The sequence below is a fragment of the Urocitellus parryii genome, chromosome 3 (assembly GCF_045843805.1).
Source record: "Urocitellus parryii isolate mUroPar1 chromosome 3, mUroPar1.hap1, whole genome shotgun sequence".
NCBI lineage: Eukaryota > Metazoa > Chordata > Mammalia > Rodentia > Sciuridae > Urocitellus > Urocitellus parryii.
In genome coordinates, this window is record NC_135533.1 from 12,780,590 (window position 1) to 12,808,223 (window position 27,634).

At 37.4% G+C, this 27,634-nt stretch overlaps 1 protein-coding gene across 1 annotated transcript; it reads right to left on the reverse strand.

Annotated features, from left to right (window-relative positions):
- Positions 1–2,790: 2,790 nt before the first annotated feature.
- Wee2 (WEE2 oocyte meiosis inhibiting kinase) lies at positions 2,791–27,497 on the reverse strand. The gene is made up of 12 exons (XM_077796681.1): positions 27,326–27,497; positions 26,973–27,145; positions 22,874–23,064; positions 19,127–19,175; positions 14,803–14,975; positions 13,321–13,442; positions 8,313–8,459; positions 7,539–7,646; positions 7,336–7,421; positions 6,416–6,586; positions 4,384–4,526; positions 2,791–2,953 (listed from the first exon to the last, which is right to left on the reverse strand). Exons 1-12 carry the CDS (start codon positions 27,495–27,497, stop codon positions 2,791–2,793), a joined length of 1,698 nt encoding a protein of 565 aa, XP_077652807.1.
- Positions 27,498–27,634: the final 137 nt, after the last annotated feature.

The following is a 27,634-nucleotide window of genomic DNA, read 5'->3' on the forward strand; positions in this document are numbered from 1 at the left end:
GTAATGGTTGCGATAGGAAGGAGAAAACAGGAAGTCAAAGGCGTGCTCCGTAAAAATGCTGCCGGTCAAAACTGTGAGAAACACGTCCTTTCACTCAGGAGTTCCGGGAAGTTTTATTCCAGGCGGAAAAGGACGCATCGGCGCCGCCAAGCGGTGGGTTGCGGCGATTTTAAATTTCCAAAGGAATGAGGTTCCCAGTCCCGCCCAAGAAGGGAAGAAGTAGTGTAATTGAGACTGGGAACAAAACAAATGCCCCAAGCCTCCTGAAGCCCTAAGCAGAAAAGTGAAGGAATGCAGAGAAAGGGCTGAGGCCTCAAAATTCAAGAGGTCGCCAAAAAGAAGAGGGCTGGGGTTGTGGGTCAGAGGTAGAGCGCTTGCCCAGCATGCGTGAGGCAGTGGGCTCCATCCTCAGCAGCACAGAAAAATAAAATAAAGGTATTGTGTCCACCTACAACTAAAAAATAAATTAAAAAAAAAAAAATTTCAGCTATGGGCATCCAGTGATAGAGAACAGGGTTTGCAATGCTTTATCATAAATAGGAAGCTTTGGAAAGTTTTGATACTGTAAAAAAAAAAAAAAAAAAAAAACATTTTTTGAAAATTTGAATCAAGTTTTCACTTTGCTTTTAAAGTCAGTGTTTCTAAAGTCTCATAACTGTTGGAAAATTATTATAGCACTTCTGCCTAAACTGACTACTAACATGTATTTTTAAGGTGGTTCAAAAGCAAGTTTAGCATCACTTTAGAGTTATTGTGGCTACTTTTTAATTTAAAAAAAAACAACAACCTGACAATTTTTTTAATGTAATTTAAGGTTGAAATTGTACAGATTTAATTATCCAGGCTGGGAGGTTAACATTAGTCTTTTAGTTATAATCCTTCTACAACCTTAGATAAATGACCTGTTAGAGCTAGACCAGTAGAGCACAGAGGTATTTCTCTAAATCTCAAGATTGTCTGTTGGCATCTTCAGGTATCAGGGTTTGTGGAGGATACATTTCCAGAGTTTTTAAATTTAACTTATTTAATGTCACCAGCCCAATAATGTTAACGAAATAATTATAATAATTTGAGTTATGTCATGACATCGATGCAAAGTCAGAATTTACCCAAGCAAGGGGTAAATGTCCAACTGAAGTGGAAAAGATGAAATCTCAAACCCAATGAAGACCTAGTTCCTCTCATACTCAATAGTATCCCTGCAGCTATGGGCTATTGTGATAACTGCTGCCATGGAAACTCGCAGAGCCAGAGGGAGCCCAACCAATCTGGCATCAGGTTCATTCAGGTGTGAGGTTAGACTCTGAGGAACACAGTGGAAAGGTCAGAGACCCTTCTAGTTATAGCTGTAACACCCGAGACTAGTTTAACCAAAGAATTCTGGACTATACATTGCACACTTAATAACGTACCTGTTTTTAAAACCATAAATGTGATTGACCTGGCACTGTATTGCAAGGAACATAGGAAGGGTTGAGGAAATGGCAAGCAATAAACCAACCCCATTTTATTTACTAGTCTTTATCCAATGACAATAGACCACATGGAAAGAGTTGCTATTCCAAGACAGAAGAATTGTATGAGGGCTTATTAGAGGGATGCCTAATTTTCTTCTTTTTCCTTCTAAAAATGAAGGGAAACAAAGAAAATTAGGCAACAGAAAAATCAATGTATTATTAACAGATTACCATCATTAACATGACATAAAGAAGTTATCAAATACTTTTATGGTCAAAATTATTTTATAGCTGAGCCTGACCATTATTCTTGGCTTTTGGACCTATGAAGCCTTACTGACAAGATGTGTTAGAATCAACTGAATTCTCTCACCCACTCTACCATCCATTTTTCTAACATAAATTTCTCATTATTTGTTAATTACATATTATAAAGAAGAATGCTTTACCCGTATTTGGCTCTGAAAAAAATAAAAATCTTTATTTATAAATTCCTATGAAAATGTACACAGAGAAGAGGATTTGGATAAAATATGCTAAAATCACAGAAGCAAAGCCAAATTCTGCTAAAATCAAGAGAAATTGTTGATATCCAGAAAAATCCAAACCAACCAGAACAGCCGCAAGATGATTAAGACAAATAGCCTGAGAGAGAGCAGTAACATCAAATTTCCTTGAACCCTCTACCTCCCGTGTTTTTGTTTTTGTTTTCACAAGTTAACCAGCTCAGGGATGTCCTAGTTGTACACATTCTTATTGCTACCTACCTCACATAATTTAGGGCCATTAATTTTATAAATACAGTATCAGAGAAGAGAATACCTCCATCCAGAAAATACTACTTGCTCAAAATGTGGGCATTCACTTTTAGGAATAGTATCATGCACCTTGGGAAGCACTGTTGAATTCCAGGCACATTTCTTGTAAGCTATTACTTCAACTCAAAGACAAATATTGTTACTTTCTATGTACAGAGAGTCCCTGGGGTCCTTGGACATTTCTCAGTCCACAAGCCAAGCCAAAGGTTATTCCCTTCTTTCACTTCAGAGGCCGTTTTCTTGTTGTTCATCAGAAAATTTAAGCATAAGTTATTGACAGGAGGAATATAACAATAGGGAAGAAAAGTGGCTACCAATTAGTATACCTGGGACTACTGCTGATAAGAACCTTAGTAGCTTTATGACCTTGACTGTAAATAGTAAATGAGGTGTACTTTTGAAGTCTTGGGCATTCAAATTGGTGAATTTTTCCTTCTTGCAACAGGGAAATTTGGATGTTCAGTGTCTGTTTCTGGAGGCTGTATGGTAAAAGACTGGTGGTATGAAATGAGTTCTTATGGAGAAGATTCCCCACAGGTAAAGCTTGAAGACTTTGTAGTCTTTCTTCCCACCAGGTGTTTTTTTCTTCTTGATCCTGTGTGAGCCCCAGAGATCTCAGGGTCACTATGGTGGGCGTCTTCCATAGAGGACAAGGCCTGCTGGGTTTCTCTCAGTTTCCTGAAATGAAAGCAGGAAAACATAGGTTATTTATTCCCTAATTATAGATATTATTTACAACCACAACTAACACATCAGTTTCTTTTTATTTCAGGTTTACAGAAAGAAGCCTACACTATGTGAAGAATAGAAAGCTCATTTAATAAGTTGAAATACATGTCATGGCACGTGGTAGATTCAATTTCCCAGATCTTTGGGGCATAAGCATACAGCTTTTCAGTCAATACATGAAAGTTACAGGGGTCAATAAAAGACAGCTCCTGGTCAAATCTGGCTTGCCATCTATTTTTGTAAATAAAGTTGTATTAGAACACAGCCACTCATTTGTTTACACACACACAAACACAATCAATCAATGGCCGTTTTTATATTACAAATAAGTTGAGTCATTATAGAAGAGATTATATGTCCCACAAAGCAAAACATATTTACTTCATACCCCTTTACCAAACAAGTTTGCCATTCTCTGGTCTAGACAATTTCAAGATGCCATCTGCCTCATCTCTGTGATGGGTGCCCACCACTGGTACTGGCTGATGACAGTCACTGGAAGCTTCACAGAATATACCTACTACACTGTAAGAGGCACTTACCTTGTTGTGACCAAGATATACGGATAAATACTTTCTTTTTATTCCGTGGAAAATGGAACTCAAAACTAGAGCAAGATAATTATTAAGTGGCTTATTTGGAATTACTAAAAAATCATATCAGAGACTTTTTAAGCTTTCAAACTAATCTTTCTTTTCAAGATGGACTTTGTAGCTAAGAGTAGTTGGACTTGTAAGCTTACTTCAGACAAGGACCCTTTTCCATTTCCTTTTGTATTTTCAACAGCGCACAACATAATAATCACTTAAAAATTCCTTCAGAACACTGCTCAAACACACTGCCGGACCTCTTCCCCAACCTTACCCCATCTGATTAATTCCCATCTGTTTAATGAAGGAATGGGGTAATAAAAGAATACAAGCTTATGCAAATAAGCAATTGAATTGCTTTCTTTGTTCAGAAAACTCCTCTTCTAAATATGTACCATGATAGTATATCTGCCTGCCTAACACTGAAGCTTAGTGAGTTTCTCAAATAGGTCTCTACTCACTAACCAAGGTGAGATGATCCCCACCAGTTACTTAAGACACCTGCTATCCCTCAGAATCCCAAGCTTTCTTTACCAGTGGTACTTCCTTATATTCCTCCCTCTTGCTTCCTTTGTATTATCTGGAATTTTCTCTCAAGCCACCTAGACACAGAACTAGTCCCATGCTGTAAAAGGCCTTTGTGCCGACAGTCTGCTTGTGGACAGGGGCCTATGTATTATAATGTACAATATATGTAAATGTAAATCCACAGAAGCACACCAGCCTGCTCATACTTATGTGAATGATTTGCAATCGATTCATTCTTGACTCCAACATCCCCAAATCTACCTTTCCAGTATGGCCATCTTGGACTTTTCCAACTTCAGCTGCTTCTGGAGCTCCTGTGTGTTCCCCAGGGAAGGCCAGAGAACTCCATTTCTGGACAGAGCTGCTGCAGAAGGTCTCTCAGCTGGATCAGGGTGGATCATTTTCTGATGAAGTAGGGCCAAAAGGAAGGAACAGAAGCTTCACTACTGGGAAAATCTCCCCACTCGAGCCAGTTCCAACCCCGCCTATGTTGGTGGATTTTATGAAACACTGATTTTCTTTTGTGCAGAGGGAAAGAGACATAAATGAAAATTTAGCTCCACTTTGGACAAAAGAATCATCCATGTCTGGTAACATCAGTTGTCTACACCTTTGACCTGTCTTTAATTATCATGGTTTAAAGAAGGCAGGCTGATTAACTAGTCTAATGCCATATTTTAAAATGGAAAAGGCTGAGGTGCTACGTAAAAAGTAACTGGTCCAAGTCCAAGTGACTAGTTCAACAGGAAGAACCAAGATCAAAGCCCAGTTTACCCAACTTTTGGTTCTGCTCCTTTATCACTTAATAATGAACCACTTCAACAATATTCCTAAAACACTATCTCCAGGTAGATATGGCTGTAACCTAAGAGGATTTGAATATGGTAGGAAATAATTGATTGATAGATAGATAGATAGATAGATAGATATCAGTAGTGTCATATAATGAAGAAAACACTTGGGGACAAATTTCTGAGACAACTCTGCCATTTACTTTGAAAACTTTACTGAAGCTCAGTAAAATTTGGAATTTGGAATAACAGTATTCTCCTTCTAGGACTATAGTGAGAATTAAATTAATTAACAAAATTAACATTCACCTACAGCTTTGGTTTTGGCTTTTTGTTTGTTTTTGGTGCTGGGGATTGAACCCAGGGCACTCTACCACTGAGCTAACATCCATATTCCTTTTTGTTTTTTGTTTTGTGACAGGGTCTTGCTAAATTGCTGAGATTAGCCTCAAACTTGGAATCTTCCTGCCTCAGCCTCCTGAGTTGCTGGGATTACAGGTGTATATCACTGTGCCCAGATTTGTACAGTATTGCTTAGCATAGGGCCAACGTTTAGGTACTCAGTGAATATCAACTAAATCTAAGAGCAACTTACATATTGTAACAGATTAGAAAGTGAACAAGAGACCCTTGTAAGGAAAGATTTGCCTCCTTTCAAAAAAGCAAAAGGAAGTCGGAAGAACATGTTTATAACTATATTTGAAGACTGGAGGTAAACTGTGAAACTCAAATATAATGTCAAAGAGTGTGGATATTTCTAAGCCTATTTTAGGGATCCTAACCAATCCTGTTTCCTAAGCCATGAAGTTAGTCATATGCATTTTATTTTCTTGATAGGATTCTAAGCTTCTTGACAGTGTTTTTGTATCTCCATTTCAACATGACATCCTCCTTTTTCTCTCCCTACACATACTCTGATATTATTTGGTACAAGGAACATGCAGATTTTTGAATTGACATTATGCCTTTTCTCCAATAGCTCCAATTGCTGGTATTGTGTCCATTATCAACAGTCACTTATACTATACTTTTTTATATACACTTGAAACTCTTTCTTTCAGTAATGTCATCACTGTTATCATTGCTAATAGTTAAAGCCCAGAAGTGGGAGGGGGAAAGGTCAAGTTTTAATTTTTAAGTTAACTACTTACTGACTGTAAATATAAAATTCAAATATACTTAGATCCTTGGGTTTCCTCCAGTGTAGAAAGAGGTGCCACCTGCCCATTTTAAAGTTATTATGAAAAGCAAATGAAAAAAAAATGTTCATAACAGGATTTTAAAACTATAACATGAAGGATTTCATGACGTCTTCCAAGTTTTCTTGAGAAGCTTTCAATCTGTCCTGTGTCTTTTTCTGGCCTTCCCAGTCAGTTGCTTTTTCCTTCTATTAATGGCACTACCAACAGATCCATTTCCCAACCCCCCACACCACCATTTGCCATCATTTTTTTTTTTTAAATAGACACTTTGTCTTCTCTTTATCTCATGGGAGATGTCACCTTGAGCAAATTGTGAAAGTCTTCTGAGAGCTCCTGAGGAACATCTGGAAAGTTGCCCTCGCGGATAGAATGCCACGCGCTGCCATTGGAGGGTAATTCCCCTGCTCCTGCAGCCACTGCAATTGTTAATCCCAAAGCGAATATGTCTGCTTTGGGAAGGTGTCGATAATCCTGCAGAACCGAAGACAGGAAGACCAGTTAGTTTGCCAAATGGAGTGAGTCTAGACTAAAATGCAACTGGTAGGAGAGGTTCATTTGAGTACGTAAGCACAATAAAGACTATGAGCCAAGCTACTTTTACTATAGTTAGTGGTTTATTTCTAAGAAGATATACCTTTTAATACAGCTATTCCCTGAAGTGCCCAAGGAATAATCTCAGGGCCATTTGGCCCTGCCAGACTCAAGATGGCTTGGCACATAAACTAGCCAATCGCAGGAATGAAAGACTCATTTTTTCTTAATTATCACTCAGAAGGAAGTTTTATCCTTCCTAGGTCAGACTCAACAGACATCTTAGAAGATGGGCAATGGCTAAAGGATCACAACATGATAAAAATGGTCTGTACCAACAAGAGCTTAAAGAGGCAGATCAATAATTCTGCAGAAAGAACTGTGAGTATCGATTCACCTTTGATTGAGCCAGTTTCCCCATGTTTGGGGGTAAGTTTCTCCCCTCTTTGGCTTCTATTCTCAATGGAAAGGAGATACAATATGTTTAAATTTTAGATATACTCTCTTCATTTTTTGCACTGAGCCTTGAATGTCAAGAAGGTCAATGAGTATTAAATACCCTCCATGCCTATAGCTCCAGCTACTCAGGAGGCTGAGACAGGAAAGTTGTAAGTGTGAGGCCAGCCTGTGTGCTATTAAGCCCCTGTCTCAAAAAATAACAAAATACTCTCTATCCCTTTAATCTATACCTCTTGCAAAATCTCATTAGCCAGGAATCGAATATCTCCTTCTTCTACTTTAGGTTTGCTTACTGATGTCACATGACCCAGGTCACCTAAAAAAAAAATAAATAAATAAATAAGAAACAGAGCTCTTTAAAAGAATAAGGGGAGTCATCAGTATAAGTTTTATATGATAATAATATACTGGTAGGGCTATAAAGCAGACTCACCAATTTTGTATATCTCACTTGCAGAGAGAAACCAATCAGCTTCATTTTCAACCTCTTTTGGGAGTCCAGGAGAGTCACTTTGCATTTTATGGCAAATAAAGATGTTACCTGAAAAATACAGACTAGACATTAAGTAATGATTCCCAAGTTCTGCATTCCAAAGATTCTTTTCTCAATTTAACATTTTAGCTGCCCTATTTTCTCCTCCTGTGTGATTGTAGCAAGACCACCAACCTTTCTTTTTTTCTATGAGATCTCTCAAATCACATTGGGATAGCCAGTGATTGATAATGCCTATTCAAGTTAAACCATCATCATATATTTCACATTCTCTGAAGAGACTGATGGCAGGATACCATCGTCTCACCATACACAAAGTAGTAACTTATCCTTAAGTTTCACATTAATGAGTGAAAAAATAATTCATTTCTGCTCATTTTGATCAGTGCTGTATTAGAAAAAGTGCAGCAGTAGTTATAAACATGATCAGAATGTAGCCAATAAACGGCCACTTTTGTAGTAAATTAAATATCTATTTTATAGTGGAAGTTATTTTCCCGCTTTGTGTTCTCTAAGTCCAAGAGGGAAATGGTTAAACTATTTAACTGAACTTTTTTAGGGGAAACAAATGGAAGGCATTCTCCCAGCCAATACTTTTTGACACTTGATAGTCAAGGGCCTTTGATACAGACACAATTTTTTTCAGACACAAATTGTGATGATGATATGAAAAGAACAAAATATGGCATGAAGAATAGAAAGAGCCATACTGACTAGGTTTGATGTCCAGGTGTACCATGCCAGAGTTGTGGATATACTTAAGCCCCAAGGAAATCTGCAGAAGAATGTCTTTGAGCTTTGGTTCTTGGAAATGTTTACCAGACTTAGTGTTTTCAGATATAGCAGCTTGCAAGCTCCCGCCTAGGAAACAAACAACAGAGAATAACTCCACAGGAAGAGAAAATAGGTATGAGTCTTAAAGGTGAAAGCATAATAAATATTCAATAAATTCCTCATGATTGTTTGCAGTCCAATGGGTCTGTATTACTTTAGTGTCAGTGCAAAGCATAATATTATCTGCTCTATGTTTATATTATAGAGATGTTGGAAAGAAGAAATAGAGCTTTTCAAAAGGAAAAGAAGTCAGGTGCTGTGACACTTGCCTGTAATCCCAGCTACTTGGGAGGCTGAGGCAAGTTCAAAGCCAGCCTTAGAACTTAGTGAGACCCTGTCTGAAAATAAAAAATTAAAGGGGCTGTGGATGTAGCTCAGTGGTCGTGACCCTGGGTTCAATTCTCAGTAGGAAAAAAGAAAAATTTACCTATTAACCAGAATGCCAATCAGGCATAGTCATATAGCTGCCATCAGTATTGATGATTAATTCCATGTCAATGTCAAGCTAATAATTTTAATGTAATGGATTCTAATTCGACTAAAAATATATCATAAAATGAGAATACTTAATGATAGCCGACCCATAGAAAAATTTAAAACTTTAGACACATCTGAATCCTATTTGAACCACAGTATTTAAATATCAGCTGTAGACTATCTTGATTCATCATTGTCATCAATAAAAAAATAAGGCTTGGGTTTATATGACTACTTGAGGTTGGACACCCATCTTAAGATATTAGAGTGTTTCTGAGCACTTTATTTCATCAATTAGCATTTACTAGCAGATTCTTCAAATTATAGGGTCCTGGCTCCCCTTGGCAGTTACAAAGCTGTAACTCTACCAGTCAAATATGTATCAGATGGTAATAGAGGAAACGTGTGCTTAAAGTAGGCTGTATAAAATTAAATGAAAAGACTCATCTGTCATGCTAAAATAAGTTCACAAGAAAGAATTCAGATCTTTTCAGAAACACAAAGAGTACCACAGTAAAGGTTTTTACTTCTCTCAGGTTCTTCTCAGAAAAGAATTTATGTATTATAGATGAGTTATTACTGAGAAAGAAAAAGGAAAAAGGTGGTTTTGGATTTTGTTTTAAAATGAAGCCACTCTGAGGCAGTTTGTAGATGAGGTGATGTTGACAAGGAGGAGGAAGGGTGCATCCAGTAGAACTCCTGTGTCCCTCCTAGCCTGAATTCCATAAGGGCAGAGACCACATCCAATTCATATTCTATTTCCCAAGACCTGGCATGTAATAAATATTTTCTGAAATGAATGTTCATCCTGGCTCTAGAGGGAAAATAAATAGAAAGAATAGAAAGTCAAGGACCCCTTTAAGGTGTGGAGTAAAGAAGACTCCTGGGATACTAGGAATTTTTAGAATGTTCTTGTAGGTTATAAACAGAGGTGCTTGCTACTCTGAAAAGCTTCAGTGTTAGTAAGGGCAACAATACCAGTGTTAACATTGCTTTTAAATACTTGGAAGTTCAGTAAATAATATTAAAATTGGCCAAGTAATAATTAACAATAGTAGAAGTAATTGAAAAGTACTCCTATATACAAAGGTGTTAGAATATCCTTATTTTGCTACAACTAGAGCTGATTGTCCATCCCTTATAAAAGAGCACAATTCACTGTCCTTTACTCAATAGTGTCAGGAAGGAAGCACGTGTTTATATACATAGCAATTCTGAATATACTGTGAGCTTCATCCCCATCAATCCCATCCAGTCACAGAAGCCCTAACTTCATAACCCAAGGTACAACTTGGACATGGCTTCTGTAATTGCAAGCATTGTGCCCAAAGAAAAAAACAAAACAGCCCTTGGGCACTATGTGAGATAGGCTGCTGAGTTCCTCCCTTAAGATAAAATAATAGTACTCAACTCCCTTACCAGAAAATAAAAGAAACTTAAAAATGATATTTATGTTTTCCTTTCTTCTAATGAGACCTAACAGATATCAAAACATATAAAAAGCAGGTGACTAACAATAAAATATAAAAAAGATCAACTATTCAACAGAATATTGGTTCATACATTTGTATTCTTACATTCTTCATGTTTCTACCTATAACACCAGTATATTTTTCTGCTGATGAAGTGATTCTTTGTTTGATAGAAAAATACAACCAATATTCATGGCATCCCAGAGAGGATGCCTAGTTCCAAATGTCACATCAGCCAAACAAGTATAAGGACCACCATTCTAGGAGAGCATGCTTTGAAAACTCCAGTGACAGGTGTCACCAGAAAATACTGCCTGTAGCAGAGGGTATTGTCTAATCCTGATTCAGTTAGAATCCTAGGGTTGTAGAATCCAACTAGTATTTTAGATTTTTGAGGGTGGCCCAGAGGTGACTTGTAGGGGAACTTGGCAAGGATGGAGAAGAAGGAAGTAACATTTTATTGGTTAAAGGGTTGGGAGAGATATCAGGGGAAATTAAATGACTCTCTAAATCATCTGATTTATAATATAAGTTAAAATCATAGTTGTACATGTTCCAGCCTAACTTCTGTGATAGACTGGGGGCGAGGGAAGGTGGAGAATGGAAAAATAGGGAATGAGAAGGAGGGAGAGATAGGACATGAAATGGAGGAAGCATTTAAAGGAATGAGGCATTGGAAAGGCTCAACATGTATGGATTGCATTTTGCAAAATCAAAGTTGTTTTTTAAATGGCAAGTAGTGAAGTTATCGGTCATCATGATGAAGAAACAATTCCCTAGAATTCATCACATCTAATCTGAAATCTACTGCCTGGCTTTCAAGGCCTTCTCTAGTCTCCCCACCCTTTACCTTGTTGATCTCATTTCCTACTACACGGGTTACTTCAGTCATGTGAGAACCTACTGTGTGCCAGACCTGCTCCCAATACCATACCCTTGGCCTACATGCTATTCCAACAACTGGAAAACTTCTCTCTAAGTACCTAACTGGCCTTCCACAAGGTCTAATTCCAATCTTACCTCCTTTATGAAATTATCTCAGGCTACTCTAACAACAATTATTATTGAGTTTTTACTCTACACCAGGTGGTATTGGAACTCTGCTGCTAACATTTGGCAAGTATTGTTGCTAATTCTCAAACTATTGCTTTACCATTCCTTCACCCATTTGGTATTGACATCACAGCAATTATACAACTAGTGAGCAGCAGAGCTAGGCTTGGAAACCAGGTCTTCCTGACCCTAAAATCTAGGCCCCTTCCAATACCTTGTCACATTTATCTTCTTTACTGGTTTATCCATAGTTGTACCAGCAAGCTTTGCATTGCCTCTTGTGTAGTCATTCTAAAAGAATGAGTGCAGCACAGTGCCTTGAGTACTCCTCTACCTACAGCTCCACACAGTGTCAAGCCTATAGAAGGTCCACAAATGCTGAAATAAGTTAAAAGCTGATTTTAATAGGAATAGTCTCTCCAACTTATTTGGTTTGAATTTTGAAGGCTTTATACTGTTCCCAAAACAAGTTACAAAGCGTTTTTGTTTTATTGATATTTGACAATATCTGTGTTTTAATAGGAAAAAAAAAAGCCCCAGGAATAAAACTAATCTTCCTTACAGAAAGAGAGTGGGAAAAAAAACAAACCTCAGGCTTCCATATGGGGGAATTAGGAAGAGAAAATGATTGAGAAGTACTGACCTCTCAATCTTAAGCATAAAGAAAGGATCCATCAGTTCCTCCAGACAGATTATTAGAAAAAGGGATTTGGGGTGAGATAATAAGAGAAAAAAAAACAGCCCACAAGGGTAACAGGTAATGCTAAAAGGAAATTTATAAGAAAAACAACAAGAGAAATACCAAATCATTATTTTGCAGGATATATGTATCATTTTCTAGAATTTCATAATATTATTTACTTGCCTACTTGTTATTTATTTATATATGATATGTTATTATATATTATTTATATAATATATAATATTAATTTATATAATTTATCACTTATCACTACCCTCAAAAGCCAGGCTGGACATATATACTCAGGGCCAATTGGTTACTAAAATTGCTAAAGGACAGGCTACAACATTAAAGACACTCAGGGAAGGTGAGATAGAGGAAAGGAACGTGGTTGTCAATTACTACTGTGGCCAGAATATGGATTTCTACTCCTAATGAGGGCAAGCTTTTATTCAATTTGTAGCACTTTTCTACTTTACCACTGGACATTTTGATGACAAATATTTCCAAGGCCAACAACACATAACTGCTGTCAACCTCTTAAAAACGGACTAGAAGTATGTTAAACCAGAGGACTCTCTTTATGATCGAAGTAGCCCAGAAAAATGTGCTACAAGTGTGTGTTACATGTGTTACATGTGTTACATGGATGTTAAATCCTGAAGAACCTAGGATAATGTATCTGAAGTCACCAAGTCCAGTCCTGGTGTCTCACCCCATGTTCTCACTCTGAGAACACTGATTCTCAAAGGTAAGAAGCATTAACTATCCCAACTTAAGAATCTACTAGAAAATTATTCAAAAGTCATATGTATACCAAAATAGGGCATCATGAAGAAACTTCACCATCAGCTCCTCAAAGTGGTATGGCTTGTATCTTTAAAGATAACTTAAAAATGGCCGAAGAATTATTTACCACTTAAATGCTGGGGTAAATGTTTTCTCTCAGTATAAATGAAGTGTAAAGGGAGTGACGGCTCATACATATCAACTACATACAAGTTCTGAAATACATATATGCACCTGAAAATTCCTTTTTCAGCTCAATTATTTTCTCAGCTTTCTGATTCTAAGCAAGATTATGGTACCAACATTTTAGGTATATCTCTGCCATACTTGGCATAAATTATGAAGAGTCCAGCTTTATTTCTGAAGACTTATAAGACTCATATCCCTCTCTATAGATATTAGTCCACATACTTACCATTGCAATATTCATTCTGAATGATCACGTGGTCATCTTCTGCCCATGAGGAATAATAACGTACCACATGCGGGTGATGCCCAAGCACTGCATGAGCATAAACTTCATGCAAACTCAAGTTCCTGAAACAGAAAAGCACTGGGAAAAATTAATCAAGACAATTTGTACATTAAGAAGTTTTTAAAGAAAATATGAGGCATGAACAATGGCAGAACATTTGCTGGGTGCTTACTGCATGCTTATTATTTTATCTCATTCAATCTTCATTGGTAAGACACAGTGGAAAATATGAAGTCTCTAGAAAGTAGTGACTGGTCCAAATTCAAAGTGATAGTGGTTAGACCAGAAGCTTGGTCAGCCTGGTACCAAAGTCCTCTGTTGTTATACTGAAATGGCATATGTGAAGAGAAATCTTAGGTGTTTACTGTCACAATAGTAGACAGGCTCAGATCTTAATTTCACTGTGTCACAATATAAAAACCTTAAGGGCTTAACAAGAAAGTCACCATATCACCCATGGTGGATATTGTGATGGGTCTCTATCTTCCCTGTAAGGCTAGATTGTCATTAGAGTCTTTTTTAGTTGTCAATGGACCTTTATGTTTTATTTATTTATATGCGGTGCTGGGAATCAAACCCAGTGCCTCACACATGCTAGGCAAGTGCTCTATTACTAAGCCACAACCGCAGCCCCTCATTAGAGTCAATATTAAACTCAGTCAATATGATATAGTCAGAGAGAGTCTTAGTGATAGACATTTGCTATACAATAGGAAAACCCAATACAAGGTAAGCAAAATATAGTACTTGATGAATTTCAATATAAAAATGAATTTCAAAGTCTGTAATTTCAGGATTCAGCATAGTATTATATCCAAAGAATTCATAAAAAGTATTGGTGGAATCTGAAAATATTTGTTTTCCTTGTAACCAAGGAAGAAATTGCTAACAATTAGCTCTGGGATGAAATATAAATTCTTGTAAATAATTTTTCCTTGTGTATTGTCTCTGAAACTTGACCATTGTATTCATTATTAATGCAAAGTAGAGCTAACTCAGTGAGTCAACGATAACTTCTTTCTCAGCAGTATTTCTGATGAACTAAACAAGTATCAAAAGATAATTCCATAAATCTACTCATTAAAAAAAAAGACAGTAAGACCAGTACTAAAATGTAAAAGCTAAGAGATTTACACACACACACACACACAAAAAAAAAAAAAAAAAAAAAAACACACTCAACAGTATTTGAAATTATCATGTTATAGTTTAGGAACTTGTCTCTGGAAAAAGTGATCTGAAAAACTCAAGAAAGTAATGAACATAAGACGACATACACTGGGGGAGGAGAATTTTAAAATGACAACAAAGAAGTAACAAGTATGTGTTTCATGCTATCAGCACTAGCATTTAAAACATTTTGAAAATAAACAGCTTTCCAAACCCAATATTGCACTTCTAGTGTATTTCGAAGGTACTCACTCATTTGACAATTCTGTAAAAGGTTTTGTAGAGCGCTTTATTGCATAAACACATCCATCCAGCCTCTTAATGCACTTGTAGACTGTACCAAATTCTCCAACCCCGATTTTTTCTACCTCCAAGAATTCCTTTTCATAGCGGGAAGCCATGTTAGTTTCTTGCAGAACACTTTTCTAAAATATTTTTATGAAAAGAGAATTAGAATAACTCTTCCCAACATATTGTGAGCAATAAAAAAGAACCATATTACATTCTTAAATTCTTTAGGTTTTGAAAAAGACTTGAGGCAAATGCCCTAGGTTCTATTTGTGTCCATATTCACAGTAGCAGGAATCCCTCAATGTCTGACTACCGTCTCTGTTCTTTGTAATCTTCCGCACAATTCTGTACTGACATTTCTTGTGCATTCTCTAATGGTCTTTCTTCTACCTAGTCATATTATTATTTTCTCTATGTTCCTGCAGAGAACACATGTTGTCATACCCAGCACTACTGTCCTCGGCTGAAGGAAGAGCAAATCAAAAACCAAAACGTCCCTTTGAATCTCTTCTTTACATTCCTCACAGTCCTCATGCTAAGATTTCTATCTCATATTGAATGGACTTGGTTACAAATAGTTTTCTCAAAAATCTTGGCCTGAAGAACAAAAAAATTCTCGCTTGATTAGTTCAGAATAAATGCTCAAGCAAAGCAAACCTTCTCCCTACTGGCCAACTAGTGACATCCCTCATTTCCCACCTAGTAAATAATTCCAGGCAAATAATTGAATTCCTTTATCACCTTTCTCATCTGTAAGATGAAGATCATAGCAACTGCTCCTTAAGGTTATTACATGAAAATATATAATATCCTATTACTTATACTGTATGTAATAATAAGATAGATAACTTAGTAGAATGCCCAGCACATAGGAAATTTTCAGCAAACTTATGATCAGCATCTCCATCAATTTACATGAATTTGATTTGTCTACCAAAGTCATCTTTTCCTAATTTCCCAATTAGCAGAAATTTTTATCTTCTAACTTCAGTGGTTTAAAAAATATTAATTCTTAGCCAGACACTATGGTGCACATTTGTAATCCCTGCAGCTTGGGAGACCAAGGCAGGAGGATCATGAGGTCAAAGCTGGCCTCAGCAACTTGGCTAGGCCCTAAGCAACTTAATGAGACCCTGTCTCAAAATTTTAAAAAAAATTAAATAAAAGTGGGGATGTGGCTCAGTGATTAAGCACCCTGGGTTCAATCCCTGGGATCAAAAATAAGTAAGTAAATAAAGTTTTTTTTTTAATTTTAACTAGTTCATTTTGACTGCAATGATACTTTTATTTATATTTATATCTAATTAGTTATACATAACTGTAGAATGTATTTTGACACATCATACATAAATGGAATATAATTTCTCTTTCTTCTGGTTTTACATGATGTAGAATCACACCAGTCATATAATCTATATACAAATAGGGTAATAATGTCTGACTCTTTCTACTATCATTCCTCCTCCCATATACTCTTCCTTCCCTTTACTCCCCTCTGTTCAATCCAGAAGCAAACCTTCTCCTTATGTATATTAGCATCCACATATCAAATTGTTCTATTTGTGTCAATATTCACAGTAGAAATGAAATAAGAATTGTATGTGAAATAAGATAATGCATTATGTAATGCATTATGCTGTCATATAAAATAAAAAATATATATATTAAAAAATATTGTTACAAATCAATAACATGAAGAGAGAGCCTACATAAAAGGAGAAAATCTTTACCACATGCACCTCAGGTTCATCATTAACTTTCAGGATATATAAATAACTCAAAAAACTTAGCACCCCAAAAAACAAATAACCCAATTAATAAAAGAGCCAAGGAAATGAAAAGACACTTCACAGAAGGAGAAATGTGCATGGTCAAAAATATATGAAGAATGTTCAACATCTCCAGCAATTATAAAAAATGTGAATTAAAACTACACTGAGATTTCATCTCACTCCAGTCAGAATGGCAATTATCAAGAATACAAGTAACACTAAATGTTGAAAAGGATGTGAGTGTTGAAAAGGTACACTCATACCTTGCTCCTAGGTCTGCAAATTGGTTCAATCACTATGGAATTAGTATGTAGAGTCCCAAGAAAACTTGAGATTGTAATCATTATTTGACCCAGTCATCCTACTCCTTGATTTATACCCAAAGGACTTAAAATCCACATACTAAAGTCAGGCAGCCACATCAATGTTTATAGCATCTCAATTTACAATAGCTAAGCTATGGAACCATCCTAGATGCCATTCAACAGATGAATGGTTAAAGAAAATGTGGGATTTATACACAGTAGCATATTACTCAGCCTTGAAGAAGAATGAAATTATGGCACTTGCCTGTGAATGGATGGAGCTAGAGAATATCGCCCCAAAACAAGGCCAAATCTTTTTTTAAAATTTTTATTAGGTATATGAGACAGCAAAATGCATTTTGATTCATTGTACACAATTTCAGCACAACTTCAAATGTTCTTTTTGATATGTGGATGTTAACTAGCTCATTTTAACATCCAATTCCAATCAGTCTTCATCATCTAGGTCTCTAATTTCCATTGCCCTTAGCCAATCTCAAGACATTTACTCCATATCTGGATTTATTATAACTATTGTCCCTCTTTCTAACTCCTTTAATAGTAAGAATTATTTTTGCAAAATGATACCACAGAATCAAACAATTAATTGTTTCCTGGTGAGAAATTTAAATGTCTAACAAGAGAACTGAAGGCCCTCTCATCAGATGCATAGTGCTACCTTACCACCTTCATCTCAGATACCAAATCTGCCAGCTCACCATCCTTGCAATTTCCCCAATCCCACCCTCTCAACATAACCTCCTCCACCTTCAGAGCATTTACTTATTCCTTTGCCCAGAATTATTTTGATACACTGTATTCTGGTGGACTTGCTTCCTACATCTTTTCTAACCCTCCACCGAAGTTTTAAATAAATACATGGGTATGTATATACACATCACACAAGTATACAAATAAATATACACATCTTTTAGCTTCACATTTATGTTCAGATTATTTTGAAATTTCAAAGGTGTTAGTTCCTCTTAGGAAGTGACTTTCATATAGCTTTTATTCTTTATGGGAACCAAATACAATGTGTTTCACATATTAAATACTTAATGAATATTTTTGACATTTCTATCTGAAGCTAGGAGATGCCTTAAAAAATAAGAATAAAATTCCAAGAGTAGTGAAGGCGTAAGTTAGAAACATCTGCTTATAAAAGGAAGCATGTGCCCATGGTCCTCTTCTCCAAAAATGGTTACAGTCATGTTTTAAAATATCAACTGCTTTATGCAACAGATAAAATTTGCTGCAGAAAACTTTAGGAATTAGAAGGAAAAAAAATTAAGTTTCCACTATTTGAGTAGTTTCCACTAATTCAATGAATATGTAACACATAATTGTGATCATCCCTCATTTAGTTTTTTGAGGGTTCTTGTACACTGAACATTGAACTGATCCATGTTTTTATACATTATAAACATCTTAATTCCAATTTAATTTTTATTGACTCAATATCATATTAAATTATTGGGCATTTAGCGACCCCCTACTTTTTGTTATCACAATTAAGATGTAACAAACATTTCTGAGGTAGTATTTAGAGTATTAGTTTCTTAGGTCAGATTACCAGAAGAGGAATACTACATGGAAGACTGCAAACAATATAAAACTCAATAGATAGGGACACATTTAAGAGCTGAAATTTGGACTAGCGACGTAGCTCAGAGAGAAGGTTCACCAGTAGAGAGCTTTTCTAGCATGCCTAAAGCCCATCTCCAGCAATGCACACACACACAAACAAAAGCACTAAAATTTTACATACAAACCTCTGGTTTTATACCATTTTCCCCCATTCTGTTTTGCCATTTGAAAAAAATGTCTGGATTTTCCTGTCATTTCTACATCCCATTAGTATAGAAATAAAGGGCTGGGGAGGGGGAGGGGGAAGAGGCAGAGGAGGAGAAAAAAGGAAAGAGGAAGCCCAAGGAGGACAGGAGCAGGGTGAAGACAGGGAGAGAGGGAGGAAAAGAGAAGGAGGTGGAGAGGTACAGAGGTGGGTACAGGAGAGAGGGTGAGAAAAGGGGGAGGAAGGAAAAAGAGAAGGGAGGGAGAAGGGGCAAGGAAGAGAGAGGTAAGGGAAGGGGGGGAGAGAAAGGGCAAAAAGGGAGGGGAGAGGAGAGATGAGAAGACAGGGGAGATGGAGAGAGAACAGGATGAAAAGCCTGTGTCCTGACAGCGGGGCCAAAGAATCATGCTCACCTTGGCAGGCAGCCCTTCCAATTTGCCTTCCTCTGAGCCAGCTTCCTCACTAAGAAAAAAGAAAGACGTTGCATCAAGGTATGCTTATATATGATTAATGCACTGATGAAGCCTGGTCCTGTGCTAGGTTCTGGGGCTATAAAACAGTTTCTTCCCTGCTTTAATCTCTCTCTGAAGGCAGGGATAACCAGGAAGTTTCGCTATGAGAACATCAGGCAGGCTAAGAACAAAGCATTAGGACTGGGATTGTAGCTCAACGGTAGAGTGCTTGCCTCACACGTGTGAGGTACTGAGTTCGATCCTCAGCATCACATAAAAATAAATAAAATAATAAAGTTTGTGTCCAGCTACAACTAAAGATTAAAAAAAAAGCATTAAGGGATACTATGGACAATGTCCAGTTAAGTATTTCAAGAGTAAAAAGCTTTCTCAAAAGAGAAGATATGTAAGCTAAGATTCCAAGAATGAGTGGGATCCAGCTTAGGAAAACAAGTGGGAGTTCTAGGCAAGTAGAACACCATGTGCTAAGAATTGGAAGCAAGGGCGAGAAGAGAACATCTGTGAAACTCTATGTGGGCATTATCATCCCCAATAAGCTAACCAAGACAGAGAGTGCTGCCAAAGTCCAGGTTAAAGATTTTCTCCCATTCTGTAGGCTCAGTCTTCACATTATTGTTTCCTTTGCTGAGAAGAAGCTTTTAAGTTTGAATCCATCCTACACATTGAGTCTTAATTTTACTTCTTGTGTTTTAAGAGTTCTGTTAAGGAAGTCAGTTCCTAAGCTGACATGATGAAGATTTGGGCCAACTTTTTCTTCTAGTGCGTAAGTCCTCGATCCACTTTGAATTGAGTTTTGTGCACGGTGAGAGATAGAGGTTTAATTTCATTTTGTTACATGTGGATTTCCAGTTTTCCCAGCCCCATTTGTTGAGTAGGATATATTTTCTTCAATGTATGTCTTTGGCATCTTTGTCTAGTAGGAGATAATTGTATTTATGTAGGTCTGTCTCTGTATCTTCTATTTTGTACCATTGATCTACATGTCTATTTTGGTGCCAATACCATGCTGGTTTTGTTACTATTGTTCTGTAGTATAGTTCAATGTCTGCTATTTTGATGTCTCCTGCTTCATTCTTCTTGCTAAGGATTGCTTTGGCTATTCTGGTTCTCTTATTTCCAAATGAATTTCATGATTGTTTTTTCTAATTCTATGAAGAATGTCATTGGGATTTTAATAGGAATTGCATTAAACCTATATAACACTTTTGGTAGTGTGGCCATTCTGAGTATTAATTCTGCCTATCCAACAGCACGGGAGAACTTTCCATCATCTAAGGTCTTCTTCAATTTCTTTCTTTAGTGTTCTATGGTTTCTCAGAGCACTAATCTCCAGGATATATAAAGAACTCAACAGACTTCACACACACACACACACACACACACACACACACACACACACACACACCAAAAAAAAAACACACAATAAATGAGCTAAGAAACTGAACAGACAATTCACAGAAAAAAAATTCAATGATCAACAAACATGAAAAAATGTTCATCTCTAGCAATTAGAGAAATGCAGATCAAAACTACTCCAAAATTTCATCTCTCTCCAGTCAGAATGGCAATTTAAGCAATAATCAAGAATACAAGCAATAATAACTGTTGGCAAGGATGTGAGGAAAAAGGAACACTCATCCATTGCTGGTGGGACTGCAAATTGGTGCAACCACTATGGAAAGCAGTATGGAAATTCCTCAGAAAACTTTAAATGGAACCACCATTTGACCCAGCTACCCCACTCCTCAGTTTATACCCAAAGGGCTTAAAATCAGCACACTACAGTGATGTAGCCACATCAATGTTTTAGCAGCTCAATTCACAATAGCCAAACTCTGAATGGATAAAAAATTGTGATACATATACACAATGGAATATTACTCAGTCTTATAGAAGAATGAAATTATGGCATTTGCAGGTAAATTGATGGAACTAGAGAATATCATCCTAAGTAAAATAAACCTATCCCAAAAAAAACAAAGGCCAAATGTTTTATCTGATAAGTGGATGCTGGTCCATGTTCGGGGCAGGCTAGGGAAGAATGAAGGAACTTTGAATTGTGCAGAGGGAAGTGAAGAGAGAGGTGCGGCTGTGGGGATGGGAAGGAAGGTAGAATGAGACAGACATTATTACCCTATATACATGTATGGTTACACTACTGGTGTACAGCCAGTGGAATGAGAAGTTATGCTCCATTTGTGTAAAATGTGTCAAAATGCATTCTACTGTAATGTTTAACTAATTGGAACAAATAAAAAGAAAAAGAAACCTCTAGGTTACATAATTAGTAAGTGATAGAACTGGGATTTGAAATCAAGCCTGATCCCAAAGCATTGGCTCTTCATTGCCACACTACACCCTCCTCCAACCCCCACCTGGAACCTGGCTTTCAATTCGGTTCACAGTTAGACTGTAAATATAAAAACTAAGAACTTAGACTTGGCTAAGATGTCTTGAATTATTCTTCAATAAGCAGAAAGCACTGATTAATATCCTCTTCTTGCATGACTGTATTCTGGATCTTTAGGAAAAATTCATCTTACAGATCAGCCAGTAGATTTTTCTTTTGGAGAAGTACAAGTAGAGGATACTACATTCATGGAAATAAATTGGTGAACACTTGTGGCAAATTTAGCACTACATTCTGATATTTATGAATGACATTTATATAAAATAACAACAAAGCAATAAATAATGGAGAAAAACACCATCTTAGAAGCAGTAAGAATATGACTCTAGTATCACCACTTTCATTGCCAGGAATCCAAGTTAGTTGTCTTTTCCTGCTTGCTTCAGTGAAAAGTGGAGCCATTGATTTTGATGACATACAAAGACTCCTAAAGAGCTAAAACCAATAGAATTCTTGGAAACCAAAGTAGACTGGCTATACTTATGCTGAAATTCTGTTTATTTAAGATTTGGGAGACTGTTTTTAAAAACACCTATTCAGCCACAAATCTCCATAACACATAGTCATTGATTTGTAAGAAAAAACAACCCATCGTGGTATATTTACTGCTCTGCAAAGTTGAGATTATTTACTGCACATTTATTTTGCTGGATACTTATGAACATATATAACTGTCCCCATTACAGAGGTAATTCCATTCTTAAGAAAAAAGAAATAATGGTAATGTTTTTGAGTAACATGCACAGTCCTTATTTGGATGATTTCTACCATTCCATGCCCTTTGTGGAATGGGGCAATTTGGCTTTCCCTTTTTTCAGCACCTCTGAAAGTGGAAGAAACACTATCTTTTTATCTGTAATCAGTCTTCCATCACCTACAGAGAAGTTCAAATCCGTATACTCTGGAGCTCTCATCACCAGTCACACAATGTACACTTCAAGTCGCAATATATTGTTTGCTGTGTGAATTACACCATGGGTCTGCTAGGACCAAAGTAACCAATTGAGACCCCTTGAATACAGTCCTTACCCCATTCAACTTTCTAACTGAAGTCAGAGATCTATGAATTACTTTTCCCTGCTTTTACAGAGAAGTCATGTAAAATATTGGAACAGAAACATGCTAGAAACTGGAAAAACATCGGCACTTAAGAGGAAAGTCATCTAAACATTATTTAAACTTCATTCAAATAGCGTTCTTATTCCTAAATTTACTTTCTCTCTCTCCTCTCCCCTTGACTATAGAGGTTCTTAAAAGTTAGAGAGAGCTACACTTACACATTTCCTCGGGTCTTCCTCTTGCCTTGAAGGAATGATCGTCTATAGGACTCTGGGGTGAATGGATTAATATTGACCAGAGCCAGTGAGGTGCTCTCATCCATGAGGGGAACAAATGTGTGTCTCAAATGCTTAGAACTTCGGGGAAGAAGCTTCCCTGTTGAAGAAATCTCGGGTGGGCCCACCAGGCTCTGAATGAGGATGACCAAAGGCAAAGCAGAATAGGGTTAGTAAAAAAACAAAAACAAAAAACTTCCATATCAGTTAGCTAGCTAATATTTGAACAAAGTGTTATTGCTAAAAGGGCCTTAAAGCAAACTAGTTGCATAATAACTGGTGCTCTATGAAAAATATAGAATCTCAGTCTCTATCTCTAAATATTCTTATTTATGAGGTGAACACAGGAATCTGTATTTTGTTAAGCTCCACGCCTTTGCCCTAGGAAATTCTGTTAGCTATCTGTGAAACCCACCAATTCTAATCCTACCTCCAATTTTTAAGGATGAGGACATTTCAACAAATAAAAATGATTCTATAGAAAACCCCATCCATATGTTCCATAGTTAATACTTTAACTTCAAATTATTCTCTCAAATATTTAGTCCCTACTAAGTAGCAGATTCTTGACTAGATACTGAGGGGTATGTTTGTGAATTCTAGCTCTTAAGAAATACATAATCCATTAGTTAGCAGTTTCTCAGTGTCTCAGAAATAATCACTTTGTAAGGAAGAGATTTCCTAAACTAAATATGAGAAAATAAGTCCCCAATTTCACTTAAAATATAGCATTAAATGAAAAAAAAAAAGCTCCATAAAGTAAGGTAAAGAGATTGAAAAATAGTGCTCTGAAATAATTGCTTGAGATTTCAGGTTTTGCAGTGGCTACAACCAATAGAAGTGGCTACCAATAAATAGGAGAATATACAATACTCCAAGTGTGGTACAGTAAGAGACCATAGACCTAACTCGAACCAGAATCAACCAAAGGGCAAGGGGGAAAGTCAAAGATAGAAAATTCTGAGACAACAGAATTCCATTAGTCCTAAGAGCCAGGGACCAGAGGATTACCTACGCTATAGATCTGCAAGTAGACAGTAGCACAGGTACCTCCCAGGGTAATCACTGCATTGTAGGTCTCTTTATAAAAGAATTCTACCATTTGGGTGGTCTCTGCCCCTGACTTTTTAGTATAGAAGCAGAAGCCAGACTATAATATGACTCATTAAAGAATGTGAATATACAAAGAATGAAAATGAGGCTTATTACATTCAATACATGATTGATATAAGTGGAAATGAATGAAGCTACAGAGTACACATAATAACATATTTATTTTAGTGAAGAAATATGTTATTATCAAAGTCAAGGGTTTTTACAGTGCTCTGTCTGTGCCTTAAGAGTTTATAGGATGAATAATCTCAGAGGCTGTGGCCAACATCCTCACTGGTAAACTCTCGATTTTCTGCTGAGTTTATCATGAGAACTGACTATTGGTTCAAAATAAGCAGAACTACATTGTATCATTGATATTTTTCAATTACCAATGTGTTTTGGGAAACGTGTTTTTTATTTTTAAAATTATTGTAAATGGTTCCCTGAGAAGGAGTTTTGTGATACTGATCATCATATGGAAAGCAAAATGCTTCTGTGACAGATGAAACATCCACACCTGGAACACAGTACATAGTTCTGTTGCCACATTTCAAGGAAAAAATTTTTTTAAAGCCCAAGAAATTTTCAGATTAAAAAAAAATGAAAGAAAAATTGGTCACATAGGGGCAGACAACATCAGAATTTCTAGTCTGTAAATATGAAAGCCAACAGAATATATGAAGTCCCCTTGTGATATAAGGACATTAGTAACATCCATTACAAAAGGAAGTTCTGCCTGTAGATAAAGCAGATTGACAATTCCTGGAAGATGACACAGATTGAGAGTATAAATATGCTCCAGAGCATGTAGATAAATCCCTCAGTCCCGCTCTGTGTGGAGGATTAAGGGAGACAAGGGAAAACTGGGGGTAGCTCCTAGACTTCTGAAGAAGGTGAAAAGAGAAGGAAACTTCCCACACAGCTGATGTCATAGTATCTCAAGAAGAAAAGGCCCAGCTGGCACAATTAGTCCCCTGATGCTTCGATCTCTTGAATATTCCAATCTGGTGGCTGTCAGCTAGTGGTCAATACATTTAGCCACAGTAACCCTACTACCTCCTGATGATGCTTTTCTATCTGTAGGTAATTCTGCTGGGAATTCCTTGTAGAAAACTAAAGTCAGTTTCACGTGATTTCTGGTTCTACTCCTTGGGCAAAGCTGAACAAAGCCAACCTTTCTTTCCTATGTAGAAAGGATTACCAATTATTGTCTCAGCATAGCATTACCAATTATTATCACCTTAACTCCTCTCTGCCAGTCCTGATCCAACTGTATTTTCATAAATATGCACTTTATGAAGTTGCATTTGTAGCTTCCCTCCCAAGCTCTAGTCTCTGCTTGGAAAACTCCAAATCATCATTTAAGACTGTTCTCAGACATTATTTCCTTTGGAAAGTCTTCCCTGATATTTTGAAGCTTAGTTCATAATTCCTTCTCTTCATGCCCTACCATTCTTCTAGCACACATGATCTGAACTTGAATTGTTTTTTCATTATTTGTCTTTATTCATTTGGGGGGCACTTTTTTTTGAAGACAGTAAATGGGTTTTGCCAACAGAAGTTCTGCTAACACATTGAGGTGTTAAGTTGAAAATGATCAAATGAATGAAACACAGTACCAGGTCATATTGTCCTTCCCTACTCAAGTCACACTCTCAGCCAGTTCTTCTCCAGGTATCAAAACTGTGCCAACTTTCATTGCCATTCTCGTGCTTCCTTCACCTGTTTATTTCCAGGTCACTCCACTGATAATCTGCCCAGAGAACTCTGACCACTCTTGAAGCACTTAACAAGGTCTTTTTGCCGTTTTCCCCTCCCATCCCCCCTCTCCCTCCCTCCCTCCCCTGCTTTCTCTTTCTCTTTCTCTCTCTCTCTTCACCTCCCCCTCCCTCCCTCCTCTCTCCTGCTAGATTTTAAGCTCTTTGAGGGCAGAGACTTTATCTTATGTTCCCTACCCACAGTGGATTCTCAAAAAATGAATGATTAATTGGTACTGAGATAACTGAAAAAAAAATCTGCTGATGGATCCCTGAACATATTTTGTCTGCAGTTCAGACAAGCAGCTTAGTATTCCCTGTTAGACACGCTATGCAAACTCAGCAGGCACTAAAGAGACCCGCTGACAGTGACTGTCCTGCAAGCAGGATCACAGATGTTATTATAATGATCTTAAGTACATCAAGCTGAGCTAGCAGGAAGCAGAACTAATACCCATCCTAGGAATCACACACCATGGCACCAGAGTCGATGAGAAGTAACCTGCCTCAACCCTGGATGGGATAACATGAGCAGTGTGATAGAAGACCAATTAGAACAAAACCACTTCTTATTTGCCGTTCCAAAATTTTAAAGGAACATCAAAAGTTACTATTTTGCTCTTCTATTATAAAAGAGCCTGCTCTTGACTAGGCTGAGTGGAGGGAGGAGTTCCTGCTGGGGAGAATAGAAGGCCATGAATATGTTCGTGTGATTGTTCTTCTATTAGGGAAAAGTAAAATAATTTTCCCCCAAAATATAGTCAACTGGAATGATGGAAACAATGATGAACTAAGTCCAAAAGATGAAGTATCTAGCCCTGTCTCTGCCACTGGCTGAGCTATAAGCAACCTCATCTATTGGGACCTTAATTTTCTCAAATGTAGTGCAGAGATTGGCTCTAGATCTCAGAATTACTTCTACGTCCAATACGCTTTAGGATCCTCCACCCCTCTTATTTGTGGCCAATGCCAAATAGTTACTGGCACCTATGATTTTGAGAAGACAAGAAGCAGATTCTTTTCAGTAGCTTTCCACTGTCCTTCATTTCCTCCAATAATACAAAACCGGGGATATACAGAGCCGGTGATGAAAGTCTACCACAGACACACGGACAACTGAGTCCTGTTGCCATGTCAGCTGAACTGAAGACAGGTTACAGTGACCTGACTCCTTTCCACAGCTAACTTACCTTGGGGGTGGAGGGGCTGTCACCATGCTGCAGCCTGCTCCTCTTGGCTGTTGGTGCTGGGGTAGCAGGACATTTGGGAGAAGCTGACTCTGGAGTCCGAAGAATTAGCTCTGGGCTTCCCTCACCTTTCTCCTGAGATGTGCTGCGTTCCTGTATGTTGCTGGGAGGAGTCGAAGAAGCCATTGAGACCTGGGCCTCACCCATCTCTGGGCTTCCCTCACCTTTCTCCTGAGATGTGCTGCGTTCCTGTATGTTGCTGGGAGGAGTCGAAGAAGCCACTGAGACCTGGGCCTCACCCATCTCTGGGCTTCCCTCACCTTTCTCCTGAGATGTGCTGCGTTCCTGTATGTTGCTGGGAGGAGTCGAAGAAGCCACTGAGTCCTGGGCCTCACCTATCTCTGGACTTGGGCTCTGGGTCTCCCCATATTTTTGTACGTTTTTCTGCTCTTCACTTTCAGTCTCTTCTTCACTAAAGGAAAAGTTTAGTTTCTGGTTTGGCTCTTTGTTAACACCGCTGTCATCCATCTCAGTGAAAGAGCTTATAGCACAGGTAAGGAGGTCTCTCTGAAGGGAACACTCCACACCTATAGACTTAAGGACAAAAAAACCCCAGCAAGTTCTACAACTTCAGCCAGCCTTTCCCTCAACCAACAAACAGCTGT